The 25,829-nt window shown below is 44.7% G+C and overlaps 1 protein-coding gene across 1 annotated transcript; it reads right to left on the bottom strand.

The window, feature by feature from the left end:
* PRSS23 (serine protease 23) lies at positions 1 to 24,758 on the bottom strand. The gene is made up of 2 exons (XM_033949877.1): positions 24,580 to 24,758; positions 1 to 2,301 (listed from the first exon to the last, which is right to left on the bottom strand). The coding sequence occupies exon 2, from the start codon at positions 2,286 to 2,288 to the stop codon at positions 1,152 to 1,154; it is 1,137 nt and encodes a 378-aa protein (XP_033805768.1). The 5' UTR covers positions 2,289 to 2,301; positions 24,580 to 24,758; the 3' UTR covers positions 1 to 1,151.
* Between the last annotated feature and the right edge of the window lie 1,071 nt (positions 24,759 to 25,829).

Here is a 25,829-nt window from a genome sequence, read left to right as displayed (position 1 = left end):
CTTTGGATACATTTTGTAATGTGTCTAAGGGTTTCTGAGGTCTTTTCCTGCAAATAACTTCCTGACTTTTTTTTTTTGTATCCGTTGTGGTAGGAAAACGTTCGTAAAAGTCATGAAAATTCTCTGGTTGGTTCTGGAACTTTAAAATGTAACACAGAGAGGGCCTGACAGCATTGAAAACGATTGCCTTTTAATAGAAGTTTTCCTTCAAATCTATGACAAAATTCATCAATAATTTAAAATTTATCTAAAAAAAAAAAAAAATACTGAGGTGAGGAGGAGGTAAATTTCTGTTTTATTCTGGGGCTTTGCCTCGTGAGAGACCGTAGCTTGGAGGGGGAGGGGAGGGGAAAATGCACTGTTAGCATTATATAAAAGTAAAGTGCTAAATCATTTGAGACTCATTAAGGCATAACATAGTGCAGCCATCCATAATTAGGTTAAGGCCCCCTTTTATCAAACTGTGGTGGTGCTTTTTACATCAGGCCAGCGAGGTAAATGCTCATAGGAACTGAATGAACGCCGGAGCATTTACCTCGCCGGCTCATGGTAAAAAGCTCTACCACAGTTTGATAAAAGGAGCTCTAAGTAATTAACGAGAACACAGCATAACGTCACAAACTAAGGGCTCCTTTCACGAAGCCGCATTAGCGGTTTAACCCGCGTCATAGCTCGCGATAATTTGCCGGCCGCGCTAGCCTCTTGAGCAGGCGGTAGTTTTTCGGCTAGCACGAGGGTTAGCGTGCGCTAAAAAGGTACGTGCGACAAAGCCGCTAATGCGGCTTCGTAAAAGGAGCCCTAAGAGAAAAACCTTTGTTTAATGCTTCCTACTTATTTGACTGGAATATCAGCAAAAGGGTAAAAGTTTGCTTTAGTTGCACAAAAGCTTGAATGGAAACTCATGATTAGCAAGGAAGCCCGGACAATTTATTACATCATTCTCCTTCCTGGTTTGTAGGTAGGAGAACAAAGGGTGTTTCTCGTCTTGTTCCTCTGCTTGGATAACAATGGATTATATCCCCTGAAATAGGATAATTGGCCTGTAAGTTCTTGAGTCAGGTACAGAAATTATGGAAAAATAAAAAGAAGAGATTGGCTAAGGAAAGCAGTCGAGACTGTGAACACTTATGTAGGAGGGAGAGTCCATTGCTTTACCCATCCCTACAGTCAGCATAGTCGCCTTTAATCCAGAAACAGATCTGTGCGTATTTTAGAGGTGTGATGCGAACTGCTACGTTGAAATCTTGGGGAGCGTCATTTTGGTCTACCCACTGGTGGCCGGAAAATATTCCAATAATTTTGCGTTCCCATTTTTGATTCTGTCTCTTCCACATTCTGACATACACCCCGGACCCACTGGCCCCTGGCTGAGCATCACACTGCTGATACAGAAGGTCGTAGGTCTCATCTCTGACATCACAGAAACGGTATACTAGATTTCCTGGTCTGTCGTTATCATATCCGGAGAAGTGAATCCTTCCCCCGGGCAGCTGCTTCCCAGAGGGGCTCACACCTATCTTCATGTACTTTCTCTTGTGGGGTTTCTTGAGTTCCAATAGAGCATAGTCATAATCCATGCCAATTTCATTGGCGTTCCCTTTAATCCATCCTTTGGGGACATGTGTCCGTTTAACCCGGATCCACTGGAATTTCATTTTCTCAGTCGAGGAAGAATTTGTCTGCTTCATCCCTCTGCCTCCATCTTTTTGCTTGGGCTTCAGAAAACCCACTCTCAGCTTCTGTGCTCCTTTCACATAACTCTTCCCATCATGGATGCAGTGGGCTGCAGTAAGCACATGTTTCTCTCCCACAAGTGTCCCTGTGCAACCTGTAGATAGCTTCACTGATGTAGAAAAGGGGTAATTTATCAAAAAGTCTTTCCCCAAAATACTAAATCTAGTGTCATAGCCATAAATCTGCCTCTTTCTTCGAGATTTGCCTCCTGGAGCACTGTTTTGAGATTTGTTCCCCGCGTTGATCACGTAAATGCCTACGTTGGTTTCTGTGCGACTCCCATTGGCGTACAAGGTTTCATAGGATATGTATTCTTTCAAATCATTGAGTGTAGGCAACGGGAAATGCTTATGGCATTCTGGTCCACAGGAAGACGTCACTTCCAAATTTGCTTTTGCATCAAAGTTGGGTTTTGTCAAGGAGAAAGTAGACTGTGGTAGAATGACTGGAACTTTGTAAGTTGGCCATGTTGGTTTCCAGTGAGAACTGGATGGTATAACATTCTTAACAGCACACAGGAGAAGAATTAATGTTGACGCTCTTGATATTTTCATGTTAGCTGTCAATCTGCAAAACAAAAGGATTCAAATTAGGAACGTAAAGTGATTTTGAAGTTTATTCAGTGAGAACAATGATAAGAGAGTGAAAATGAGGGGCTATCTTTGTTTAGAAGTTACTTGTACATCTCTACTTTCAACCAGCTTCTATGAAGGGTTTCTACCATGTGAAGAAAAATTCTACGAGGTCTGTTCAAAAAGTTCCAGGACAGTTTGAATTGCATGCTAACAGGAAATTCTTTTGAGACCCACTAGACAGCGTTGAGTAGCTTGAAACCTCACGAGTAACCTCTTTTTTTTTTTTTCCATCTGTTGATATCTTTTTTCGTCTTCAAGCTACAGCAGTTTTTGTAAAAGTACGTTTTCGTGATCAGCTATTTTTCATCATGTGCGACCTCAATGAGCAGCGCTACAATATGAAGTTGTTTTAAATTGGGTAAAACCACTACAGAAAGTGGCTTATGGGGAACATATCATGAGTCATGGAAGGTGTTTTGAATGTGTCAAAATTCCTGAATTTTGCGCAAAAAAACCACAATGACTCCTCTTTCCCAGCCACCTTACTCTCCTGACTTGGCCCCTGCTGACTTCTTGTTTCCTAAACTTAAATCCAAGCGGAATGGAAAGCAATTCAATACCATTGAAGACATAAAGCAAAATTCAATGCCACAACTTTTGGTAGTTCCTAAAGATGTGTTTCAGGACTGTTACCAGACGTGGACACGACGTTGGGGAAAAGTGCATACGTAGGGAAGGGGAATCAATAGAATAAGTCATAAGATTGTTTAATAAATTTTTATGAAATCAGTCCTGAAACTTTTTTGAACAGACTTCATGTAATCTAAGTATACTTATGCACCCCTTGCACATGTAAATCTTTTGAATATTAGCACTTATGCCAGAGTAAAGCCCCCTACAATCAAATGCATTAGATGTCATAATCACGGTCAGATGTTTCAATATTCACACCAACACAGAAGTTAAACATTTAAATATTTGTATTTTTTTCAACTTAAAAAAACCCAATAACAATTGAGGGTGAAAGGAAACTAAAATAGGTATGTCCAACAATTGTTGTTATCAGATGTTATTTAAACAAATTACAGACAGAGAAAATGCTTGAATACCAGAATAAATTCATGTAAACCATTCTGAGCTCCCCTGGGAGAACGGTATAGAAATTTCAATAAATAAATATAAATGAACAGCTAAGCTAATTTACCATTCATGTGTGATCAAATTTATAATGATTACACCCTTTTAGTTAGTGATAAAATTCAAACCTCAAACAAACATGGCATGCTTTTCAACTTAATACCAACTTTGTTCCAGGATTTCTAGAATCATAGTTATATATTTGACTATGTGAGTCTTTTAATACCAGAGAGTTTCTCTCAGTCCCAAAGTTCAATAAAATACAAAAAAAGTATATATGTATGTATTTTTAAAAAACTGTTTTCACTTGTATTGCCACTTTCTTGCATTGGGTACCACTGAGTTGTTGTCCTGCCACATGTCTGGAGCCAGAATCTCCTCTGTAGATCCAGATGATTGCTGCTACTATCCTATCTGTAAACAAATAAAAGGAAGCAAAACCCTAACCTTCCTGGATGAATGCAGGCTAAAGTTAGTGTCTTCTTAGGCTAAGGCCATGTATTTTTAACTCCTCCTTTTACTAAGCCATGAAAGAAGATTTTACCATGGTCCGGGGCGTTAAATGCTCTGAAGCTGCTCCGACTTTCATAGAATTACTTTGAGTGTCAGAGCATTTAGCGCCCCGTGCCATGGTAAAAACCTATATTGCAGCTTAGTAAACGAGGGCCTAAATATGCAAAAGAACAGATAGTTCTTTTATCCCTAAGCTAACCTTCCCAGGACCCCCCTTACAAAAAAAAAATTCTGATATGAAATCAGCTCACAGAATTTCAACACACACATTCACACAATATCTGAGCCACCAACATCTGTCAGCCAGTACCCCTTCTTGCATAATGTCTTACACTGTGAAGGGATTAAAATGTTCCATTTCCTAGTACTTACTGCTTCTTTTTTTAACAACAGGAGTCACAAAAATCCAGTTTAAATTCTGAAACACACTTTAAAAGTTCTTCTCAATTTTCCTTTGAAATTTAACTCTAAACTTAATTTAGAAATCTCAATAAATCATGAGAACCAGCAAGTATAAGTTCTTGACCTAAAACTCAGCTGTATCCTCCACAGCCTTCTCTTTATAGAACTCTCAGCTTAACAGCCCATAAGCAGATTTAATTTGCAGCATTTCTCATGAAATCACACATTTACAGGAAATATTATTTTAAAAAATATTCATTCCTTCCACACACACAAAACTCCAGAACTGACACAAATTTTCACTCAGCAGCTACACACCATTTCCTCACCAACTACTTCTGCTGCACTAATTTCTCTGCTCTCCTGGGGCTCTTAATGAGACAGCTGCTATTGTGCAGCTTTTCCCATGCTTCCTGCCAGAGTCACTGTCTCTTATCTTTTTGATCTCCATGCAGCTCTCAGTCTCTGTGCAGTTCTCAAAATTTCCCTCCTGCCTCTCCTCTGTAAGTGCTTTAAATTATTATTATTTTTTCCTATTACACAAATACAGTATCAGCCAGATTCAGTAAATGGCACCCAAGTGCTATTCTATAAACAGCTATCCCTCAGGGACTCAGAGATCAGAAGGGTTAAAAGTCACAAGGATCTGTATGTCATCAACATAGATAAAAGATACAAGACCCACATCTGTAATAAGTGTTGCCAGAGGAGCTAGATTTTAAAAAGCACTGGTTAGGCTTGTTAAACAAGTTGTGCACACAAGTCAGCTATGTGCACCAATGTGCACATGCAACATAAGGCCAAATATGCAGAATTTGGGGGAGGGGTGTCTGAACATGAGGTAAAGTGTAGAAACTCACTGGATTGCAACAGAGAAATTAATGAAGGAAATAAAGATATTACAAAAGGAATTATAAAACAGACCCAGGATGGGTTTTCTAGAGTTGGTGGAAGCTGTTTTTTATACGCTAGCCCACTGCTATTGCATGTTGAAGCTGTTCTCTCATTAGAGCTAGTTAAATGCCCCTGAGGCAGCCTTGTTGGCGAAACATGTCAAGCATTGTTTCTGGAAGCATCTTAATTAAACCCTGGTTTATCTCCATATGGTCTGCTTATTGTTGTCTGTTCCGTGTTGGATTCTATAGTGGACCAATTGCCTTGTTGTTTTCTCACACATATATACAGACATATACATTCTGTAAGTACATACCAGTCTTCAATGGTTCGTACTTTGCAAATGGGAGGTGACTTCTAGCACAGTGGTTCCCAACCCTGTCCTGGAGGATTACCAAGCCAATTGGGTTTTCAGGCTAGCCCTAATGAATATGCATGAGAGAGATTTGCATATAATGGACGTGATAGGCATGCAAATCCGCTCCATGCATATTCATTAGGGCTGTCCTGAAAACCTGATTGGCCTGGTGGTACTCCAGGACAGGGTTGGGAATCACTGTTCTAGCATATTTGCTTAGATTAAGTTCAACATTCTAAAAAGATGTCTTGCTGATGCAATGGACTTTTGGGTAGATGGATCAATTACCTCATCTGCGGTTGAGGGTATAAATATGAGCTTCTGGACTGCCAAACCTGAGGGGGGAAGGGGACTTGGAAGCAGGCAGATTTCTCTCTCAGCCTCCCCTCATTGGTAAACAAGTTACTTATGCAGCTCTAATAAGAGACCATTTTTACTGATTCTTCTAGTAGAATGTATTTTATGTCTTGGAACTTCCATACTTTCTATAGCGGTCACATGGTAGAGTTTGGGCGTAGCATGTATAGGGCACAGCTTTACGCACATAGATTATAAATTCTGTAATCTATGCACATATTATCATAATCTAGGAACTAGTATTTATACGAGCATTATGACTGATATAAGTGATCACAGATAGGCATGTTTTCAGTGGCATTAGCAAGGGCAGGAGGCGCTGGGAGTGTTGGCATCCCCCTGCCCTCTTCTCCACCCCCCTCCTTCCACGTGCCCCCCTGCTGCATGCACGCCTTCCTTTCTCTGTACCTTTTTAAATCTTTGCCGAAGTAAGCAGTATCTCCAACCTGCTTCCTACGACGGCCTTGGCTTTCCCTCTGATGTCATTTCCTGGTCACAATTAAAGAGGTACGGGGGCGGAGAGGAGAGAAGGCACATCCACCCCTACCAAGATGGCAGTCTGCCCCTCCCCCCTTTACTATGCCACTGCATGTTTTTGAGCTGTCACACCAGTATTCTAGAGAAAACAAAAAAAAAAAATCTATGTGGAGTGACGATGTTCCTAAATGGACTTTATTTGAAAGTATCAAAGTTCCAAAGGTACACTGAAATCATCCACATAAAAGTAAATCATCCACATAAGAGCCTTAAAGGACCTAGTCCGCTAGGGATACAAGACCCAACACTGTCTGCGTTTCGACAAAAAGTCTTCTTCAGGGGTCCCTGGGGGTCCTATAAAGGTGAGTACGTGGGAAACAATTGTGTGGTGAGCGGGAAGTGAGACACCTACTTTTTCTTTTTAATAATAAAGGTCCAGATAAGTGCATTTCTTGGACCTAAATATAGGCAGCCTTTTGGAGAATTACTTTAATAGTGGACAATGTTGGTGCTGTGATTTTGGTTAATTGATACTAGTTGATTTCTGCAAAAAAAAAAAAAAAAAGTTATTTTATTTTTCTCAATTTTGTGATTTGAATCTCTCTTATTACTTCATTTGATATATGTATCTATATATGTGCTGCTATTTTTTATTTTTATTTTTTGCTACCCATTATCTACTCAGCTGAGCATTTGGTTTTCTTCAAAGTTGCTCCCTTCTAGCTGTAAACACGGATTTGCACACTAGAGGGCAGCATTCAATGGCAAAACAATGACAGGATTGCCCCAGTCTCCAAAGAATCTCTGAATGTCTGTTCCGGGCAGTGGGCTCTGAGATCTGGTGAATCACCACTTCTGTCTTCTGAGACCCCCTGCTCAAGCGGGCTGTGCTCCAATTTATATCTTTGTAAAGTAAACTGCAGTTTTTTTGTTTTTTCTTTTCTGCTGAGAACTCCATGATCACAGACCACTTGCCGTCAGAAGGCACGCAGACCACTTTGGGCTAAGCTACTGTGCTTAGCGACTTACTGCGATCCAACCAGACAAGAAACTGCTAAAGGAAACTCAGCTCCTGAATAGATGCTAATGCATTAGTCTTGGCACCAAAAAGGGGTCACAGTGTGAGATATTTTTAAGTCTAACAGTGTGGTGTAATAAGACACTTTTCAGAGTTTGCAGATTGTGATCGTGCAGAGAAATGGTTTTTTGAGAGGTTTTTTTCCTTCAATTATCTTTATTAGCAATTGCAAAAGGGAACACCAAAAGAGAAATGTTAAAGTTACCAACTGATCTGTATTTTTCAGGACAGACTACAGTAGTTCAGTCCTGATGTTGCCCTAATTCAAGATTTCTTAACAATGGCATAGCAAGAGTAGGAGGCACCGGGGACCACACCCCTCCCCCACCCTCTTCTCTGCCCCGCTCCTTCCCTGCCCTCTGACATGCATGTGCGCCCCCTTCCCCTGTGCTTCTTTAACTTACCCAGTGCCAGCAGCATCTCCAAATTGCTGCTCGTGCCGACCTCGGCTCTCCCGCTGTCTTCACTTCCTGATCCCCTGACCAGGAAGTGATGTCAGAGGGAGAGCCAAGGCTAGCGTGAGCAGCAGGTTGGAGATGCTGCTTGTGCTGATGAAAACCTAGAGGTACGGGGGTGGGTGGATAGGATAGGTGCATGTGCAGCAGGAAGGAGCAGTGGAGAGGAGGAGAGGTGCCAGCGCCCCCACCAAGACAGTGCTCAGGGTGGTCCACCACCCCCCAACCCCTTACTACGCCACTGGTTCTCAACCTAGTTCTTGAGATACACTTGCTGTCAGGTTTCAGGCTATCCACAATGAATATGCATGAGGTAGATTTTCATATAGTGGATGTAGTGCATGCATCTTTTTTAAAGATTCCCTCTTTAAAAAATAAAAAGGAACACCTAGCTCCGCCCCACCACAAGGCCTGCCCCCAACATGAACCTTGTGTCTCCTTCCCCCAGCTCAGGGCCACTTCTGGAGGACCTCCGTGAATGCGCAGATGTTGACTTGCTAGCATCACGCACCTGTGTCTGACATCATCACGCTGATATCCACGCAGAGGTGTTCCAGACGCAGCCTCAGAGCGTGGGACCTTCCAAAACCAGGACAAATGACTGGTTTTTGGAAATGCCTCCGGGCAACCCTATCTTTCTCATGCATAGACATTGTGGGTATTCTGAAAATCTGACCAGTCTAGTGTGAGCCAAGCATCGTGTTTTCTTTCGGAAATCAAAAACAGCAAGGCTCTGCATCAAATCTGAGATAGGATCAACCTGTCCTGAGAAAAAAAGATGCGGTATAGAACAGTGGTTCCCAACCTTGTCCTGGAGGACTCCCAGCCAAAAGGGTTTTCCGGCTAGCCCTAATGAATATGCATGGAGCAGATTTGCATGCTTGTCACTGCCATTATATACAAATCTCTTTCATGCATATTCATTAGGGCTAGCCAGAAAACCCGATTGTCCTAGGAGTCCTCCAAGACAGAGTTGGGAGCCACTAGTATAGAAAGCTTTCAATAAACATAAACCTAATGATACCCGTATTACATACCTGCAAAGAGATTTACTGTGCTCAAGGCTAAAACCAACATGACTACTCCCACATAGGGTTACCAAATGGCTCCAGAAAAAGGAGGACGGATTAAGAGATCCGGGCTTTACTTTCCTTACTTTTAATGGAAGTAAAACCCAGATGTCTCAATCTGTCCTCCTTACTTCCATTGCTTTCAATGAAAGTAAAACCTGGATGTCTCAATCCATCTTCTTTTTTCTGGAGTCATATGGTAGCCCTACTCCCATATTTTAAGCTTATAGCAATTCAGCCGTGCGTGTGTATGTGTATCTTCAAAGCAATCTAGCTGCCTAGAGAAAAGATCTAGGCAGCTAAGACATCCATTGTTTGTAGACAATGACTATGATTGTTTTTATGAATCATTACTGTTGGACAATTAGTTCAGATGAATCCAAAACTGACTGCCTCAATGTAAGTAAAACCAGGCAGTTTCACATTATAGGTCATTTTAGTTGACATTGTATATCTGGATTTTCAGAAGGCGTTTGACAAGGTTCCACATGAACGACTACTTTGGAAAATTCCATGCCATGGAATCGAGGATGAAATACTGAAGTGGATTAAAAACTGGCTGGAGCATAGGAAACAGAGAGTGGGGGTAAATGGACAATACTCGGACTGGAAGAGAGTTACCAGTGGGGTACCTCAGGGTTCGTTGCTTGGACCCGTGCTCTTCAACATCTTTATAAACGATCTGGACATTGGTACGACAAGTGAGGTGATTAAATTTGCGGACGATACAAAGTTATTCAGAGTAGTGAAGACGCAGGGGGAATGCGAAGATCAGCAATGTGACATAATCAGGCTCAAGGAATCAACATGGCAGATAAGGTTCAACATGGATAAGTGTAAAGTGATGCATATAGGTAACAAAAATCTCATGCACAAATACAGGATGTCTGGGGCGGTACTTGGAGAGACTTCCCAGGAAAGAGACTTGGGAGTTATGATCAACAAGTCAATGAAGCCGTCCACACAATGTGCAGCGGCAGCAAAAAGGGCGAACAGAATGCTAGGAATGATAAAGAAGGGGTTCACGAACAGATCTGAGAAGGTTATCATGCCGCTGTATCGGGCCATGGTGCGCCCTCACCTGGAGTACTGTGTCCAGCACTGGTCGCCGTACATGAAGAAGGACACAGTACTACTCGAAAGGGTCCAGAGAAGAGTGACTAAGATGGGCTGGAGGAGTTGCCGTACAGCGAAAGATTAGAGAAACTGGGCCTCTTCTCCCTTGAGCAGAGGAGATTGAGAGGAGACATGATCGAAACATTCAAGGTACTGAAGGGAATAGACTTAGTAGATAAAGACAGGTTGTTCACCCTCTCCAATGTACAGAGAACAAGAGGGCACTCTCTAAAATTGAAAGGGGATAGATTCCGTACAAACATAAGGAAGTTCTTCTTCACCCAGAAAGTGGTAGAAAACTGGAATGCTCTTCCGGAGTCTGTCATAGGGAAAAACACCTTTCAGGGATTCAAGACAAAATTAGACAAATTCCTGCTGAACCGGAACGTACGCAGGTAGGGTTAGTCTCAGTTAGGGCACTGGTTTTTGACCAGAGGGTTGCTGCGTGAGCGGACTGCGATGAACCACTGGTCTGACCCAGCAGCGACAATTATTATGTTCTTATGAATGTGTTCCTGGGAGCTGAAAGAGAGCAGGGTAGGCAGGTGCCTTATGGAGATACAGTTTTCCAAGCCTACGCACATTTCTTTCCTGCCACAGAAAAATCAAATGCAAAATTTGCATGCTCCCTGTACCAGAAGGTTTTCCAAGCAAAGTTCAAATAGAAACATATATCCATGGAATTTGTAAGTCAGCAGGCTTTTTTTTTTTTTTTTTTTAATAACTGCCCTCTCCCTCAAAATCCACTGAGTTGAAAGGCACTTGTAAATCCCACTCTTCAACGAATCCTTCCTTTTTAACCCAAATAAATTAATCTGAATATATGTAGCACAGATCTAATAAAATTGGTATCTTTCTGCCAAAAAAGGATAATGGATTACAATTAAACAGGGGCACTGGAGTATTGTTTTAAAACACATTCCATGGTGAGAGGGTTAAGCAATTTTTTGTTGTTCATTAACCCCCCCCCCCTCCTTTTTGGGTGAATCATCCTAGAAAATTCTCTGAGGAAATCCATGTACTGAGGAAAGCTATGGAAATTCCACAGTCTGGTAGGTAGGCAGAGAGACACACTCATCTCAAAGGCATCTTGGACCAGACCTACTAAACAGCTCTTCCACTCATAAATAATAGGAGGAAACCTCAGGCCATCTGCACCCCCCCCCCCCCCAGCTAGCCTCCCTTTTTCCTGCCTCCTTGCATTACTCTACAGACAAACAGCTAATAAGCGAATTCTAAATCTCCTTGTTCTGCTATGTTGTTTTGCAAAGCTTTGTCCTCAAGGTCAGCCAATGTGCTATGGGAAAGAGGCTGCAAAGATACCGAGTCTTCCAGTACTCCTACAGCTTCCTGTCACCTCCTGGCAGCAAATCTTTTAAACTACAGTGATCCCTGTGAAGGATGCAGATCCCAGGGGGATCCCATGCAAATCAGTTAGGTTCAGAGAACCAGACTAAACTTCCTGATTTGCAGTACTACTGAACGGGAGAGCTGGCAGTGATGGAGTAGCCTAGTGGTTAAAACAGTAGGATAAGAATCAGGGGACCTTGGCGTCTGAAGCTCAGTTCTCCGACCGAGGCTCCTTGTGAGGCACGACAAGTTAATTTTGCCATCTACTGCCTCAACTTTCAACGTAGATGATTAAAAACCCTTCTTGGTCAGGGATATAACGCAGCTTGGATTTGGAAAAGGCAAGTCATGAAATCTAAAATCCCCAAAAAGGAGGGGAAGGAGATGACGAAGCGTCAAGAGAAAGAAGCTAATTGGTAGACTGCAGGGGCCTAGAAATGCTTATAAGTAGACAATGACCACAAATAGTTTTTATGAATCATTACTGAGAGGCAATTATTTCAGCTAAATTTAGTCACTGCTACACGGAATTCTGTCATCATCTGATGGCTCAGGGCCCTTATTGAGCAAGGGAGTTAGCGAGCGATGCTGCCTTCACTGTCATGAAAGGTAGTAACAGGTATAGGAGCCAATGATTGGGGGTGCGAAACCCAATGGAAATAGCTCCTCCCTGGGCACAGTCATTTAGTTTGCTCAAGTACTGGGGGTGCTCAAGCACCGAGAGCCCCCACAGGCCTGGACCCAGTGGAAAGAGGGTCTAGAGCAGGGGTGTCAAAGTCCCTCCTCGAGGGCCGCAATCCAGTCGGGTTTTCAGGATTTCCCCAATGAATATGCACGAGATCTATTAGCATACAATGAAAGCAGTGCATGCAAATAGATCTCATGCATATTCATTGGGGAAATCCTGAAAATCCAACTGGATTGCGACCATCGAGGAGGAACTTTGACACCCCTGGTCTAGAGCAAGGGGGTCTCAATCCAGGGGGGGGTGTGGACCGCCCTGGGCACCGTGTCAGTGGGGGTGCTGGCACCTCTCCACCCCGTCCGCACCATCCCTCCCCCCACCCCGAACCTCTGTCAAGCTGACTTAAATTACTGTACCTACTCACTTCTTGTATAACTATTTGCAGGCTAACATCTATATCCACAATATAGCCAAGTTTTTTGCTACCTGTGATTTCTTTGCAGATACTCCTGGTTTTAGTTTTGGAAGGATACTCCCTTTTTTCTTGATTAATTGGCTCTTTGCAAAGTTCTGTCAAAAATTTGACGCTTTGACCTTGAATTCCCAGCAGGTTAGAGAAGGCTGGCCCTCCCAAGTCTCCAGGACTGGAGCCAGCAGACACACTGGTTACACAAACAATCTGCTATAGCTGCACGTGACGGCCAGAACAGGCTGGGCACGTGTCCTTCACTTTGTTGTGGACAAGATGTGTTACAAGGTAGGACCACACGGCAGCCTGCTCCAGTTTTTTTCCCCTGCAAATTGTCATTCATCATAAGCTACCACACGGGGAGGATAGAATTGGATAAAATCCACAAACCGCAGCAGTACGACGGTAGAGCTTTCTTATGAAGATAAAAATCATTTGCTAGATGTGTTCAATTTGTATTATAGTAACATCACACGCACCTGAAGTGGGTTGCAAGCCAAAACATGGCTGCATCAGGCAGATAATTATCACATCTAGCAAATGATTTTAATACAGAACTATTGCCATACGCTGCGCATTTCATCCTTCTGTGGACTGTTTGTTGGATTTCCTGCTTATTCTTCTGAATGATATCAGAAAACACTAGGGGTGGGCATTTAGGCTGAACTTCTCCACAGTAAGCTTCCTACTGCCACCTAACTTAGGCCCCTTTTCATCAAGCCAATTTAGGGTTTTTATTACCAGCCGCTGCGGTAAAAGCTCCAACGCTCATAGGAATTCTATGAGCGTCGGAGCTTTTACCGCAGTAGCCAGCTATAAAAAAAACCTCTAACGCAGCATGATATAAGGGGGCCTTAACTGGTTTTAATTGGCTTAATTGACGCACTAATTGGTTGTACCAATTTAAAACCCAATTAAACCGCGATTTAAAAAAATAATGGAGGTGCTTAAGAGCGCCTCCTAGTAAGCTCCGATATCCCATCCTTGTAGGTGCTTTTTACGATGCCTAACGCCATTGTAGGTGTGGTTAATGCTGGAAGCGGCGTTAGGCATCATAAAGAGCCTACGTGGACGTGATTCTCGTGGAAGATAGGCACCAGAAATGTAGGCCTTTAAAATCCTGGCCTCCATTTCCGGCGCCCATCTTCCACAAAGCCGTGATTCTGTAAACGGCACCGTCGCGTGACTGATACGCGATCGGCGGACATTTTTAAGGCAGCCACCACTAATGGCGCCGATTACAGAATCCTTAGTGCACTATTAATTTGATTAATTTGTTAAAATGCTAACTACAATTACATTTTTTTTTTTTTAAACTCTGCTCTGTTGTCCAGAATTTATTTATTTATTCAGTTTTCTATACCGTTCTCCCAAGGGAGCTCAGAATGGTTTACATAAATGTGTTCAGGTTGCTCTCTCTCTCCTTGCCTGTCCTGCTGTCTGGCATCTCTTCTCCCACCTCCCCACATTTATCTTCACAGGCCTGGCTCTTCATAGGGTCGCCAGCAGAGGCAGCAATTCCCACATACTGTCTGCAGCTGACTTGGAAGCCTTCCCCCTGCTGTGTCCTACCCTTCCCCGACACGACTTCCTATTTCACCTTCACCTGCTAAGATTAAGTGTGTGGTGCAGTGGTTAGAGCTGCAGCCTCAGCACCCTGTGGTTGTGGGTTCAAATCCTTTGCTGCTCCTTGTGACCTTAGGCAAGTCACTTAATCCCCCCCCCCCCCCCCCATTGCCTCAGGGACACTAGATAAGAGTTTGAACCTGCCGGGACAGATAGGGAGCTATGATAAAGTACCTGAATGTAAAACCACTTAGGATATAAGTGGTATATAAATAAATTAATCAAGTGAATAAAATTTTTAATCATTGCCCACCCCTACAAAACATAAACCAACCACATGCGTCGCCTGTTTGAGAGTATTTTTCATATTACAGGCAATCTGCACAATTCATGGTTTTGGGTTTGCACTGGATCTATAAGAATCAGTTCCTACATTACCGAATATTGCATTTGGCGGACTCTTGTCTCTTCACTCATGTGTGACAGCTCACAATCATGCAGTTATTGCAGACCCTGGGGTGAACTTGTGCAGGGCTTGTTGTGTGCAAAAAGGCTTCGGGGGGGGGGGGGGGGGGCGGAGGAACGAATGGCAGCATTTGTTTCCACCTTCCCAACGAGCATCACTCCAAATCTGTTCCCAACAGCAAGCACATTTCCAGAAGTGAATTTGATTTGCATTAGGGTCATGGCTGGCGAGATCATTAGGTGGAGTAGGCAGTCACCTAGGGTAGCAGCTGCTGTCAAGGTTGATTGTCACACTAGCTCAAAAAACCATCAGTGCGTAATTTTATGTGCAGTGAGGATGAGCTGTTTTCAAATAGCATATTTCCCTAGCAGTGGCGTACCTAGGGTATGTGGCACCCGGGGCCCATCATTTTTTGACACCCCCCCCCCCCCCCCCCTCATGTAAAATTTTTTTTTTTTTTTTTTTTTTTGCAATAACCATGAAATGGAATAAATGGTCAGAATAGAAACAGGCAGTGAAAATTTTCTTTTCTTTTTTTTTTTTTTTTCCAAAGTATTTTTATTGAGAATGGCAAAAGGTCCAGACAAGCAACCATGGTCTGTACAGAAACTTATACATTATCAAAAAGAACACAGAATGAGAGTAACAGCAACAACAAGCATGAACAAGCCTCTCCCAAGAGAAAATTGCCAATGAGAGGCATAGCAATACACAACAAAAGGCCAAAACTTGGGGCAAGCAAACAAATCCCACCCCAGAACCCACAAGAATAATAAGCCGGACTAGACCCTCAGCCATATTTTATAATGAAAAAAACCCCCACAAGCAACAACACCCAGACCGCTCACCAGACACACCAATCCGCACAACAAGCACCCAAGAAACACCCAGCCACCACCCAGACAAAACTACCAGACACACCTACCCCACCAAGCCCAGACCCAACCCCCCCTCCCCAGAGAGTGCAAGCGCAAAGTGGACCGTGAAAAGGGCAGCTGCAGAAGTGGAAAGCCCCAGATAAGTAGGTTAGCTAAAGAAAGCCCACAGATAGAAGAAATCAGGATAACAGAAGTTCCAACAAATGCTCCCACAGAAAATTTTCTTTTATTGAACCTCATTTATGTAACCATTATTCCAAACATAACATAACATAAATTATGTCTGAATTGTCATGACATCAGAAGTACATATGGAGTAGTTGCAGGTGATGCTTGGGACAGTTCTGATTATGTTAGTTTGGTTTTATGTGTTTTTTTAATAGAAGGGTTTTTATTTCTTTTTTTAAGGTTTTGTAGTTTTGTGGTCGAGGTCAATAGGTTGTAGAGTTGGGGGTCAAGTGTTGCAGCTCGAATGGCTAGGAGGTTGTCGAACAGTTTTTTTCTTTTGACGTTTTTGGTTGGAGGGTGTGTGAATGGTGCGTGAGTTCTCCTATGTCTGTTTGAAGTGGATTGAATTATTTAGCTGAAGAAATTAGTTACCCCCCCCATTCCACACACATTAATTCTCTTCCATTTTTGTTCCCATTATAAAAAAACACTGATAAGTTCCCAGGAAAAAAATACATTAAAATAAGAAGTGAAAACAAAGGCCCCTACAGATGAGAACATAACATAAGAATAGCCTAACTGGGTCACACCAATGGTCCATCATGCCCAGTAGCCCATTCTCATGGTAGCCAATAGTGCTGCCCGATTCAGAGAAAAATATTTCATTCGATCCGATTCACCCTGTTGAATCGATTTTTCGATTAGATTCACTGTTAATGACACCGCTTTTTAAGTTTAAACAAAGTATAACAATAAATTTCACAACAACAATAAATTTCACAAAGTACTTAAAAAAAAAAAAATCACATTTTTCCATTAAAGCAGTTCTGGAGACATTTGCTTGAACAGTCTTTTTTCCCAGTCCATAAGCAAGCAATATGAAAAAGATTTCCTTAATTATCTACTCAAACATTTTTGCTATTTACTTTCATTGTACCTATACTATTATTCAGTAGAAAAAATGGACTTAACTGTGCAGGAAATGAATCTCCTCATACACCCACCATATAGTGCAAAAATGTGCAAAGGTCTGTTTTTTTCTTTCGATCACTACATAGCCTAATGCCACACAAGCAGCGCTGTTACAAACATATTCTGAAGGTCAATGCTAAGGTTGACAAAGTTTCCTTCCTTGGACCAGAAGGAGATACTGACAAACCACTGGAAGAGATTCTAAAACAACTACCCAGAAATAACACCCAAAGACCCACTCAGTGTGTGAACCAGTTGAGTGGAGTGGACTAACTGGGGGTGGAAATGGGCCCAGAGTTTGCTCAGCAGAATTTCCCAGACTACCTCTTCCTCTCAACACACTGACATGCTACCACCACCACCAACACTAGGAACACCTCACCGAGTATGCCAGCAATGCTTATAAACTTTATAAAACACATTATTATATTTTCTTATAAAGCATATATTTTAACTGAACTCAGCCTTGCCATTCACAAAAATAGAAAAGTTCCCATTTCAAGCTGTCTCATGTACACTTTTCAAATCTAACATATTGTAATCACAAAACAGAAAATAAAATTATTTTTTCTACCTTTTGTTCTCTGATCAATATTCAAATCTTGTTGGTCCCAGGCTCTTGTTGTCTTGCTTGCCAGGGTCTCCTTTCTCCGTGCTAACCATCCGTCTGCCATCTCTGTTCTCCCCTTCCGTTTCCCTTCCCTCTCCCGGAGATCTGGCATCTTTCCTTTTTTTTGTCTCCATCCACAGATTCACCTTTTCTCAACTCCCCACCACCCCAGGATCCACCATCTCTCCCTTTCTGTTCCCAACTATCCTCCTATCCAGTATCTCTATCCCCCCTCCACACCATCCCCTGTTTCCAAGTTCTCTCCCTTTCTGTTCCTTCCCTCCCTAAATCCCATTATGCACCATCTCTCTCCCACTCCTCTGTTTTTAGACCCATTATTTCTAACCCCCAAAGTCTGGCATATGCATGTATCTTTGCACCCCCCCCTTCCCTCTCTCCCTCTGTGTACTTTTACACCAGGACCCCCCTCCCCCGAAGGTCTTTCCCCCCTCCGAAGGGCTACACCCCACCCCTGAAGACCTGCACCCCCGAAGGACTTTACCTCCCCCCCGAAGGTCTGTCCCCCTCTGAAGGCCTAAACCCCACCCCTGAAGGACTGCACCCCCCCCCCGAAGGCCTGCACTCCCTTGAAGGTCTGCACCCCCCCGAAGGCCTGTCCCCCCCTTGAAGGCCTGTCCCACCCCCTTGTAGGCCTGTCCCCCCTTTAAGGCCTGCCTGCCTGCCTTTCCCCCCCTTGAAGGCCTGTCTCCCCCTTGAAGGCCTGCACCCCCCTTGAAGGCCTGCACCCCCCCTTGAAGGCCTGTCCCCCCCCTTGTAGGCCTGTCCCCCCCCCTTGTAGGCCTGTCCCCCCCCCCCCTTGTAGGCCTGTCCCCCCCTTGAAGGCCTGCCTGCCTTTCCCCCCTTGAAGGTCTGCACCCCCCCGAAGGCCTGTCCCCCCCTTGAAGGCCTGTCCCCCCCCCTTGTAGGCCTGTCCCCCCTTTAAGGCCTGCCTGCCTGCCTCTCCCCCCCTTGAAGGCCTGTCTCCCCCTTGAAGGCCTGCACCCCCCCTTGAAGGCCTGCACCCCCCCTTGAAGGCCTGCACCCCCCCTTGAAGGCCTGTCCCCCCCCTTGTAGGCCTGTCCCCCCCCCTTGTAGGCCTGTCCCCCCCCCTTGTAGGCCTGTCCCCCCCTTGAAGGCCTGCCTGCCTTTCCCCCCTTGAAGGCCTGCACCCCCTTGAAGGTCTGCACCCCCCCAAAGGCCTACACCCCCCCCGAAGGTCTGCACCCCCCTGAAGGCCTGCCTGCCCCCCTTGAAGGCCTGCACCCCTTGAATGTCTGCACCCCCCCCCCGAAGGCCTGTCCCCCCCTTGAAGGCCTGCCTGCCTGCCTGTCACCCCCTCCCCCATGAAAGCCTGCTTGCCTGCCCGCCCGCCCCACCCTGAAGGCCTGATGCCCCGACCCACCCCGAAGGACCGCTCGCCCCCCTGGCCTCCCCGCATCCCCGCACCACCTATGAACAGCCGCAGCAGGATCGCGAAGTCAGCGTCGGGTACCAGCCCTAAGGGGGTGTTCCCGGCCTTGCCGTTCAGTCCCCCGCCACCCCCGAAGGACCGCTCGCCCCCCTGCACCACCTATGAACAGCCGCAGCAGGATCGCGAAGTCAGCGTCAGCGATCCCTGCTGCTTCCTGCGCCACGGTCCCGCCCCTCCTCTGACGTCAGAGGAGGGGCGGGATCGCGTCGTAGGAAGCAGCGCAGGGATGCTGACGCTGACTTCGCGATCCTGCTGCGGCTGTTCATAGGTGGTGCGGGGAGGCCAGGGGGGCGAGCGGTCCTTCGGGGGTGGCGGGGGACTGAACGGCAAGGCCGGGAACACCCCGTTAGGGCTGGTACCCGGGGCGGCCCGCCCCCCCCCCGCCCCCCCCTAGGTACGCCACTGTTCCCTAGTCCACCCCGGGCACCGTCTGCTGCCCCCCACCCCCCCGCTCCTCTCCTTGCCAAGCGCGCACCCCTTGCCTTCCCCCGTACCTTTTTCACTTCCCCGGCGCAAAGTTCCTGCCCGCGTCAGCATCGGCGCTCTCTCTGACATCACCTCTGGGGCCAACGCCTAGGAAGCGACGTCAAAGGGCGAACCAACACCGATGTGGGCATCCTGCTCACGCCAGAAAAGTTAAAACAGGTACAGGGAAAGGGAAGGAGGCGTGCATGTGGCAGGGGGATGGGGAAGAGGGCAGGGCATCGCTCACCCTTACTATGCCACTGTCCCTGGGCAAACGGCTTTTGGAAATTGCCCTCATTCTCCCTAATTCTATAATCTTAACACTTAAATGTTGAGTGCCATTTATGCGCCTACATTATAAAACTAACACTTATTATGCACAAATGCAACATTTACATGTGTATGTGCTGTTCTACAAATTTAGCACCTAATATACATAGCACATATTTGTAAGAGGATATATATGTGGGTGGATCATAAGTCAGTCTCACATTTACAGTTTAGACTGTAACATACTGTAATACTATACAATAAGTTACATGCTAAAATGCAACATTTAGACATGGACATTGGCTCCTGCCATTGACCACTCAACGTGTAATTAACCTCTGGAATTTGTTGCCAGAGAATGTGGTAAAAGCAGTCAGCTTAGCAGGGATTTAAAAAAAAAAAAAAAATGGTTCAGATAATTTCCTTAAAGAAAAATCCATAAGCCATTATTAAAATGGATTTAAGAAAATGCACTGCTTTTTATTTCTAGGATAAGCAGCATAAAAATTGTTTTACTCTCTTGGTATATTGCTAGGTACTTGTGACCTGGACTGGCCATTGTTAGAATAGGATACTGGGCTTGATGGACCTATGCTCTGTCCCAGTATGGCAAGGTTTATGTTCTTATGTTCCAGACTTAAGTGCTCATCTTAAATGATGCATTCTATAATGCCATCTGGGTGCCCAGATGTTAAAGGACTTTCCTGCCAAAAATTCAAATTTTTGTGACCAACGGACTCTCCTGCCAAAATTCGTAACCAATCAGATTTGAGGACCCATTATATATGAAGACAAACTGCAGACCTCCCAGCACACCCTGAAGAAAGCCATAGCATGATGGCTGAAATGTCTATTCTGTGTGTCTAGGATTTGATATGCTGGGAGCACTGGCACCTGAAGCATGAAATCTAGTGCAGCACTGAAAAGCTATGGCTCTAATGAATTTGGAAGGTCGACAGATTAATTTTGCAATAAAAGAATAAGGAAAAAGTCAAGTCTCTCCCCTCCACCCCCAACACCCACAGAATGAGCAGAACAAAGAGTCATAAGCACAAAGACAGCGAGCCTTGTTGGGAGAACAGCATTTGCTCATTCTGTGCCTGCGGAATTCTTTTCCAGCTGGGGGGGTTTTCTCTGGTGACCATCTTGCTACAGACAAGCTCAGTGGCTGCTCATGCTTCCCAGCGTTCAAGAGCCCAGGTGCCTCTGTCCACATATCAAAAGAAAACTTAGCAGAACAGTCCTCAGTTTAGGTCTCTGAATGTTATGGAGAGGGGCGCATACCATGCGATTCCAACCTACAGGCGATTAATAGGAAAATTGTATCTTAAACGTGAAAAGTGATGCAACCATGCACAACGGGTTGGGGGGGGGGAACACAAACTCTTTTTCCATTTTACTTTCCTTCTGGAAGACAGAAGCACTCCTAAATGCATTAAAAAAATCTAGTTCTCATTGCAGTTAAAATTTAGGCTATGCATATTCCCTTACATGTTTCACAGATTTAAACAGTGACTCTCCCAGTCATTCAAGGAATCAAGGTTGTGCCCAACCTTGTCAGAAATCAGTGCCCAGAACATGTTTACACATGTAAGGTGTGAGACAGTTTCTTTATTTAATTTTCTAAACTGTTCTCCCAAGGGAGCTCAGAATGGTTTTCCCTGTCTGTCCTGGCAGGCTCACAATCTATCTAATGTACCTGGGGCAAAGGGGGACCAAGTGACTTGCCTAGGGTCACAAGGAGCAGCGTGGGATTTGAACCCACAACCTCAGGGTGCTGAGGCTGTAGCTTTAACTACCGTGCCACAGATCTGGGGGAAGGGAAGGAATGAGCAGAGTATGCTCGCAAAAAAAAAAAAAAAAGTGCTCCCCAATGATTAAGATTGTAGGCATAGAAAAAAAAAAAATCAAACAGCACAGAGAGAAGGACACCTAGGAAGACCACCAAATGAGGTAGCAATGACATTACAATGTATAGCAAGTTGACGTTTTGTGGACCCGGCCTCCAGTCCAGTGCAGACTTTGCCAAACTGGAGTGGGGGAGAGCAACCCGTCTTATCCACCATAACGCCAAGGGGAATTTTGACAGGGAGGAAGAGAAATGAAAGCCTGAATATTTTTGCATGGGACCAGCCTCCTCCCTTCTCTTCTCCTCTCATCCCCACTGCCCAAAGAAGCACTCGTAAAGCACAAGCTGCCAACCAGGGCCGAAGGCACCAACATTTCAAAATGATTGGGGGTTCCAAACACAATAGAAATGACCCCTCCCCGGACACAAATGAAGGAATCTACTCACTTATGAGAATGTTTTGTACCTTCTGCACCCACAGAACTGACTCCTATGCAATGGTTTGGCAATAGGGTCGGGATCAGGAATTCTTCCTTACCCCCTTCCCAAACAAATATCTCTCATAAAGGTCAGTCCCATATATAACCAGTAGATATCTCCCCAAAACCCTGCTTTCCTAAACTTGGACCAAATAGGGCATCAGAACCCAAGTTTCGCCAAGCAGGATGCATTACCAGGATGTGGTATTTGGAGCTGGAATGGCAATAATTAGCCCCAAATAAAATGGCATAAAGCATCCTTTCCTGGAGATGTGCCCAGCTAAAAAAAAACAAACAACTTTTCAGCTCATTTTTGGATTTTTCCAAACTTTTTTCTTGCTTTTCAGGTGCTTTTTTTGTTGTTGCACACATTAATTTTAATAACTTGGTTCTTTGAATGCATATTTCCACCCCTCCCCCCCTTTACAAAACCATAGCATGGTTTTCAGCGCCGGCCGTGAAAGTAACAGCTCCGATGCTCATAGGAATTTTATCAGCGTCAGAGCTGTTACCACTATGGCTGGCACGAAAAACCGTGCTATGGTTTTGTTAAAAAGGGGGGGGGGGGGGCTTATGAGGGATGCTGAAAAGTTCTCAGCCCAACCAAAAGAGAATGACATGGATATGGTTCAATCAATGATCTGAAACAGTGTCAAAAACAGAGAATTTCGTTTCTGCAAATTGGCACTTAACGAAATAAGACAACATTCTTTTCAGCATTTAGGAAGTTGGTTGGTTGGGCTGAGAAATTTTCAGCACCTCTTTCACGTATGAAGGGTTTCAGTGTCTGGTAACCAGAGCTGAGATTGTGATGTCATAATGCCTCATTCCACCAATAAGAGCCAAACTCATCAGTGATGTCACAATGGCTTGATTCTCTTATACTTGGCTCACTTTTATTATAGAGGAAGGGGTGCTGAAAAGTTCTAAGCCCAACCAAGGAGAGAATGGCCTGGCTATGGTTCAATGTCAGAACATAGAATTTTAGTTCTGAAAATTGGCACTTAATGAAATAAGATAACATTTAGCTACAGTGGCAAAATAACGCTCAGAATTTAGGAAGTTGGTTGGTTGGGCTGAGAAATTTTCAGCACCCCTTCCTCTATAATAAAAGTGAGCCAAGTATAAGAGAATCAAGCCATTGTGACATCACTGATGAAGTTGGCTCTTATTGGTGGAATGAGGCATTATGACATCACAATCTCAGTTCTGATTATGAGAGACTGAAACTTTTCATAGTACATTACATTACACTTGTTAACTGTGTAACCATAAGTTTGATGCAGTTTACAAAAGATTATTAATAGTAAACATAATACTGGAATAGAATAAGTTAGTTAGTCAAATGCTTGGAAAAGAGATAGGTCTTCAGCTATGTGTACAAAGGGGTGCTGAAAAATTCTCAGTTCAACCAAGAAGAGAATGATGTGGATATGGTTTAATCAATGATCTGAAACAATGTCAAAACAGAGAAAATCGCCAGAAACTGGATCACAGTGTTTGTAAAACCTGGACTCGGTTTGCCAAAATAGGTTGATACTAAAAATGAAGTGCCCTACCATTACATGTCTCGGTGGGGGGGGGGGGGGGGGGGGAAGAGGTGTCCCAGAGAGACTCAGGTGCAATCCACACCCTATTTAACATCCTACCTCCTACCTTTGCAATGTAACTTTCTATTACAAAAACACAAAAAAAATTCTTTTAAAAAAAATGACCATACACCCAAACACCCAGTTCTTTTAATTAACTGTGCAATAGCTATGTGTAAATCGGTTAAGTACCTGTATACCATAAGAACATAAGCATTGCCTCCGTTGGGTCAGACCCGAGGTCCATCGCGCCCAGCAGTCTGCTCACGCGGCGGCCCAACAGGTCCAGGACCTGCACAGTACTCTTCTATCTGTACCCTTCTATCCCCTTTTCTAGTAGGAAAATGTCCAATCCTTTCTTGAACCCCAGTACCGTACTCTGCCCTATTACGTCCTCTGGAAGCGCATTCCAGGTGTTCACCACACGTTGGGTAAAGAAGAACTTCCTAGCATTCGTTTTGAATCTGTCCCCTTTCAACTTTTCCGAGTGCCCTCTTGTTCTTTTATTTTTCGAAAAGTTTGAAGAATCTGTCCCTCTCCGCTCTCTCTATGCCCTTCATGATCTTGTAGGTCTCTTATCATATCCCCTCTAAGTCTCCTCTTCTCCAGAGAATAGAGACCCAGTTTCTCTTTCTATCACTCTCTCTTTCTGTCTCCCTTTCTCTCTTTCCTTCTCTCTCTCTCTTTCTTTCTGTTTCTCTCCCTTTCTCTCTCTTTCTTTCTCTCTCTTTCTGTCCCTCTCTACTCTCGCTATGCCCTTCAAGATCTTGTAGGTCTCTTATCATATCCCCTCTAAGTTTCCTCTTCTCCAGGGAAAAGAGTCCCAGTTTCTCCAATCTCTCAGCCTATGAAAGATGTTCCATCCCTTTAACCAGAATCAGTTAAATTCACAAATAAGAAAAATTCCTAGATGGGTGGTAGCAATTGGCCAGATTGAACTCAAGTGCACGCGCAGGGGTTGCAACCTCTCCTTCTCTTCGCACTTTTGACAGCGGATTTGCGCGCTAAAGCCCTTTGTCCTTTCGATCTCGGGGAGCGAAACGCTCGCCTTCCCTTCTGCAGCCAGCGCAGAAACCTCGGTGACACTCGCCCGCCGATCAAAGAACGAGAAAGCAAGCTCACTTACCCGGGCCGCTCCGAGGGGTTCGGCGAGGCTGAGCGACGCGTTCAGGCGGGCGGGCGGCGATCGAGCAGCATCACCGCCCTCTGGCTTGCTCGCTAGTGTGGCCGGGGCGTCCGGGCAGGTGCCTCCCCGCAGCCTCCCCGCCGCTCTCCGCAGGCTCGGCTGCTCCCAGCCCAGCCCCATTCCGGCCCCACGTGACCCGCCCCGCCCCCCACTTTCCCAAACTCTCCTTCCTCTCCGGCTTTCTTTTCAACTTCTCGAGCGAACTTTCCCAAAAGCAGGCGGGGGGGGGGGATTTGCCCCTCCCTGGACATTTGCCAAGGAGTTGACTCAGTGCGCGTTATGTTCCAGGGCAGAGGGCTTTATGCTCGCTCTGTACATCTGTTTGGATTGTAAGCTCTTTCGAGCAGGGACTGTTTTCTTACTCTTTGTGACTATAGAAATAATTCTTAGTAGTATTTCCTGGGCTCTTTCTTACAGCTTGTTTTGCACTTTTGACAGGAGGTTTCTGCAGGCAAACCTCTAAGGCAGTGCTTTTCAACCTTTTTTTGTGAGGAAAGAGTGTGGCTGCAGTGGTTAAAGCTACAGCCTCAGCCCCCTGAAGTTGTGGGTTCAAATCCCACACTGCTCCTTATGACCCTGGGCAAGTCACTTAATCCCCCCATTGCCCCAGGTACATTAGATAATAGTAAAAAGGATTTGGGGAAATCCACGGTTTATTCCTAGGAGAAAAAAAACAACTTAGTAGTTTCTATACCACTTGTAGCATTTTTCCCTATCTGCCCTGGTGGGTTCACACTCTTATGTTTTCCTTCTTGGGATCCTGCCAGGTATGTGTGGCCTAGATTGGCTACTGTTGGAAACAGGATACAGGACTTGATGGTCCTTCAGTCTTTCCCAGGACGGCAATTCTATGTTCTTATTAAGCAAATAGACATTGCCACTTCTCTGTGTCCCAAACGCACACCAACAACTATGTCCCTCTCTGTCTCCCCCCCCCCCCCCCCAACAACAACACACACACACATACAGACATGGCTAATCCATCCCTTTCTCTTCTGTATTCATCCATACTGCCCCCTCTTTCTCCCCCATTCACACACTTACATCCAATGTCTTTATTTGCCACACACACACATATATATATAATATACTAGTGTTTTAGCCCGTTACATTCGTTACAGTAACGGGTGCTAGAATAGCCCCACCTATACCCTAACCCTGACCCCACCCATGCCCCGCCTCTTTCATGC

This window comes from Geotrypetes seraphini, chromosome 6, assembly GCF_902459505.1.
Source record: "Geotrypetes seraphini chromosome 6, aGeoSer1.1, whole genome shotgun sequence".
Taxonomy (NCBI): domain Eukaryota; kingdom Metazoa; phylum Chordata; class Amphibia; order Gymnophiona; family Dermophiidae; genus Geotrypetes; species Geotrypetes seraphini.
Note: the sequence above shows the minus strand (reverse complement) of the source record. Positions and strands in the feature narration are given on the sequence as shown.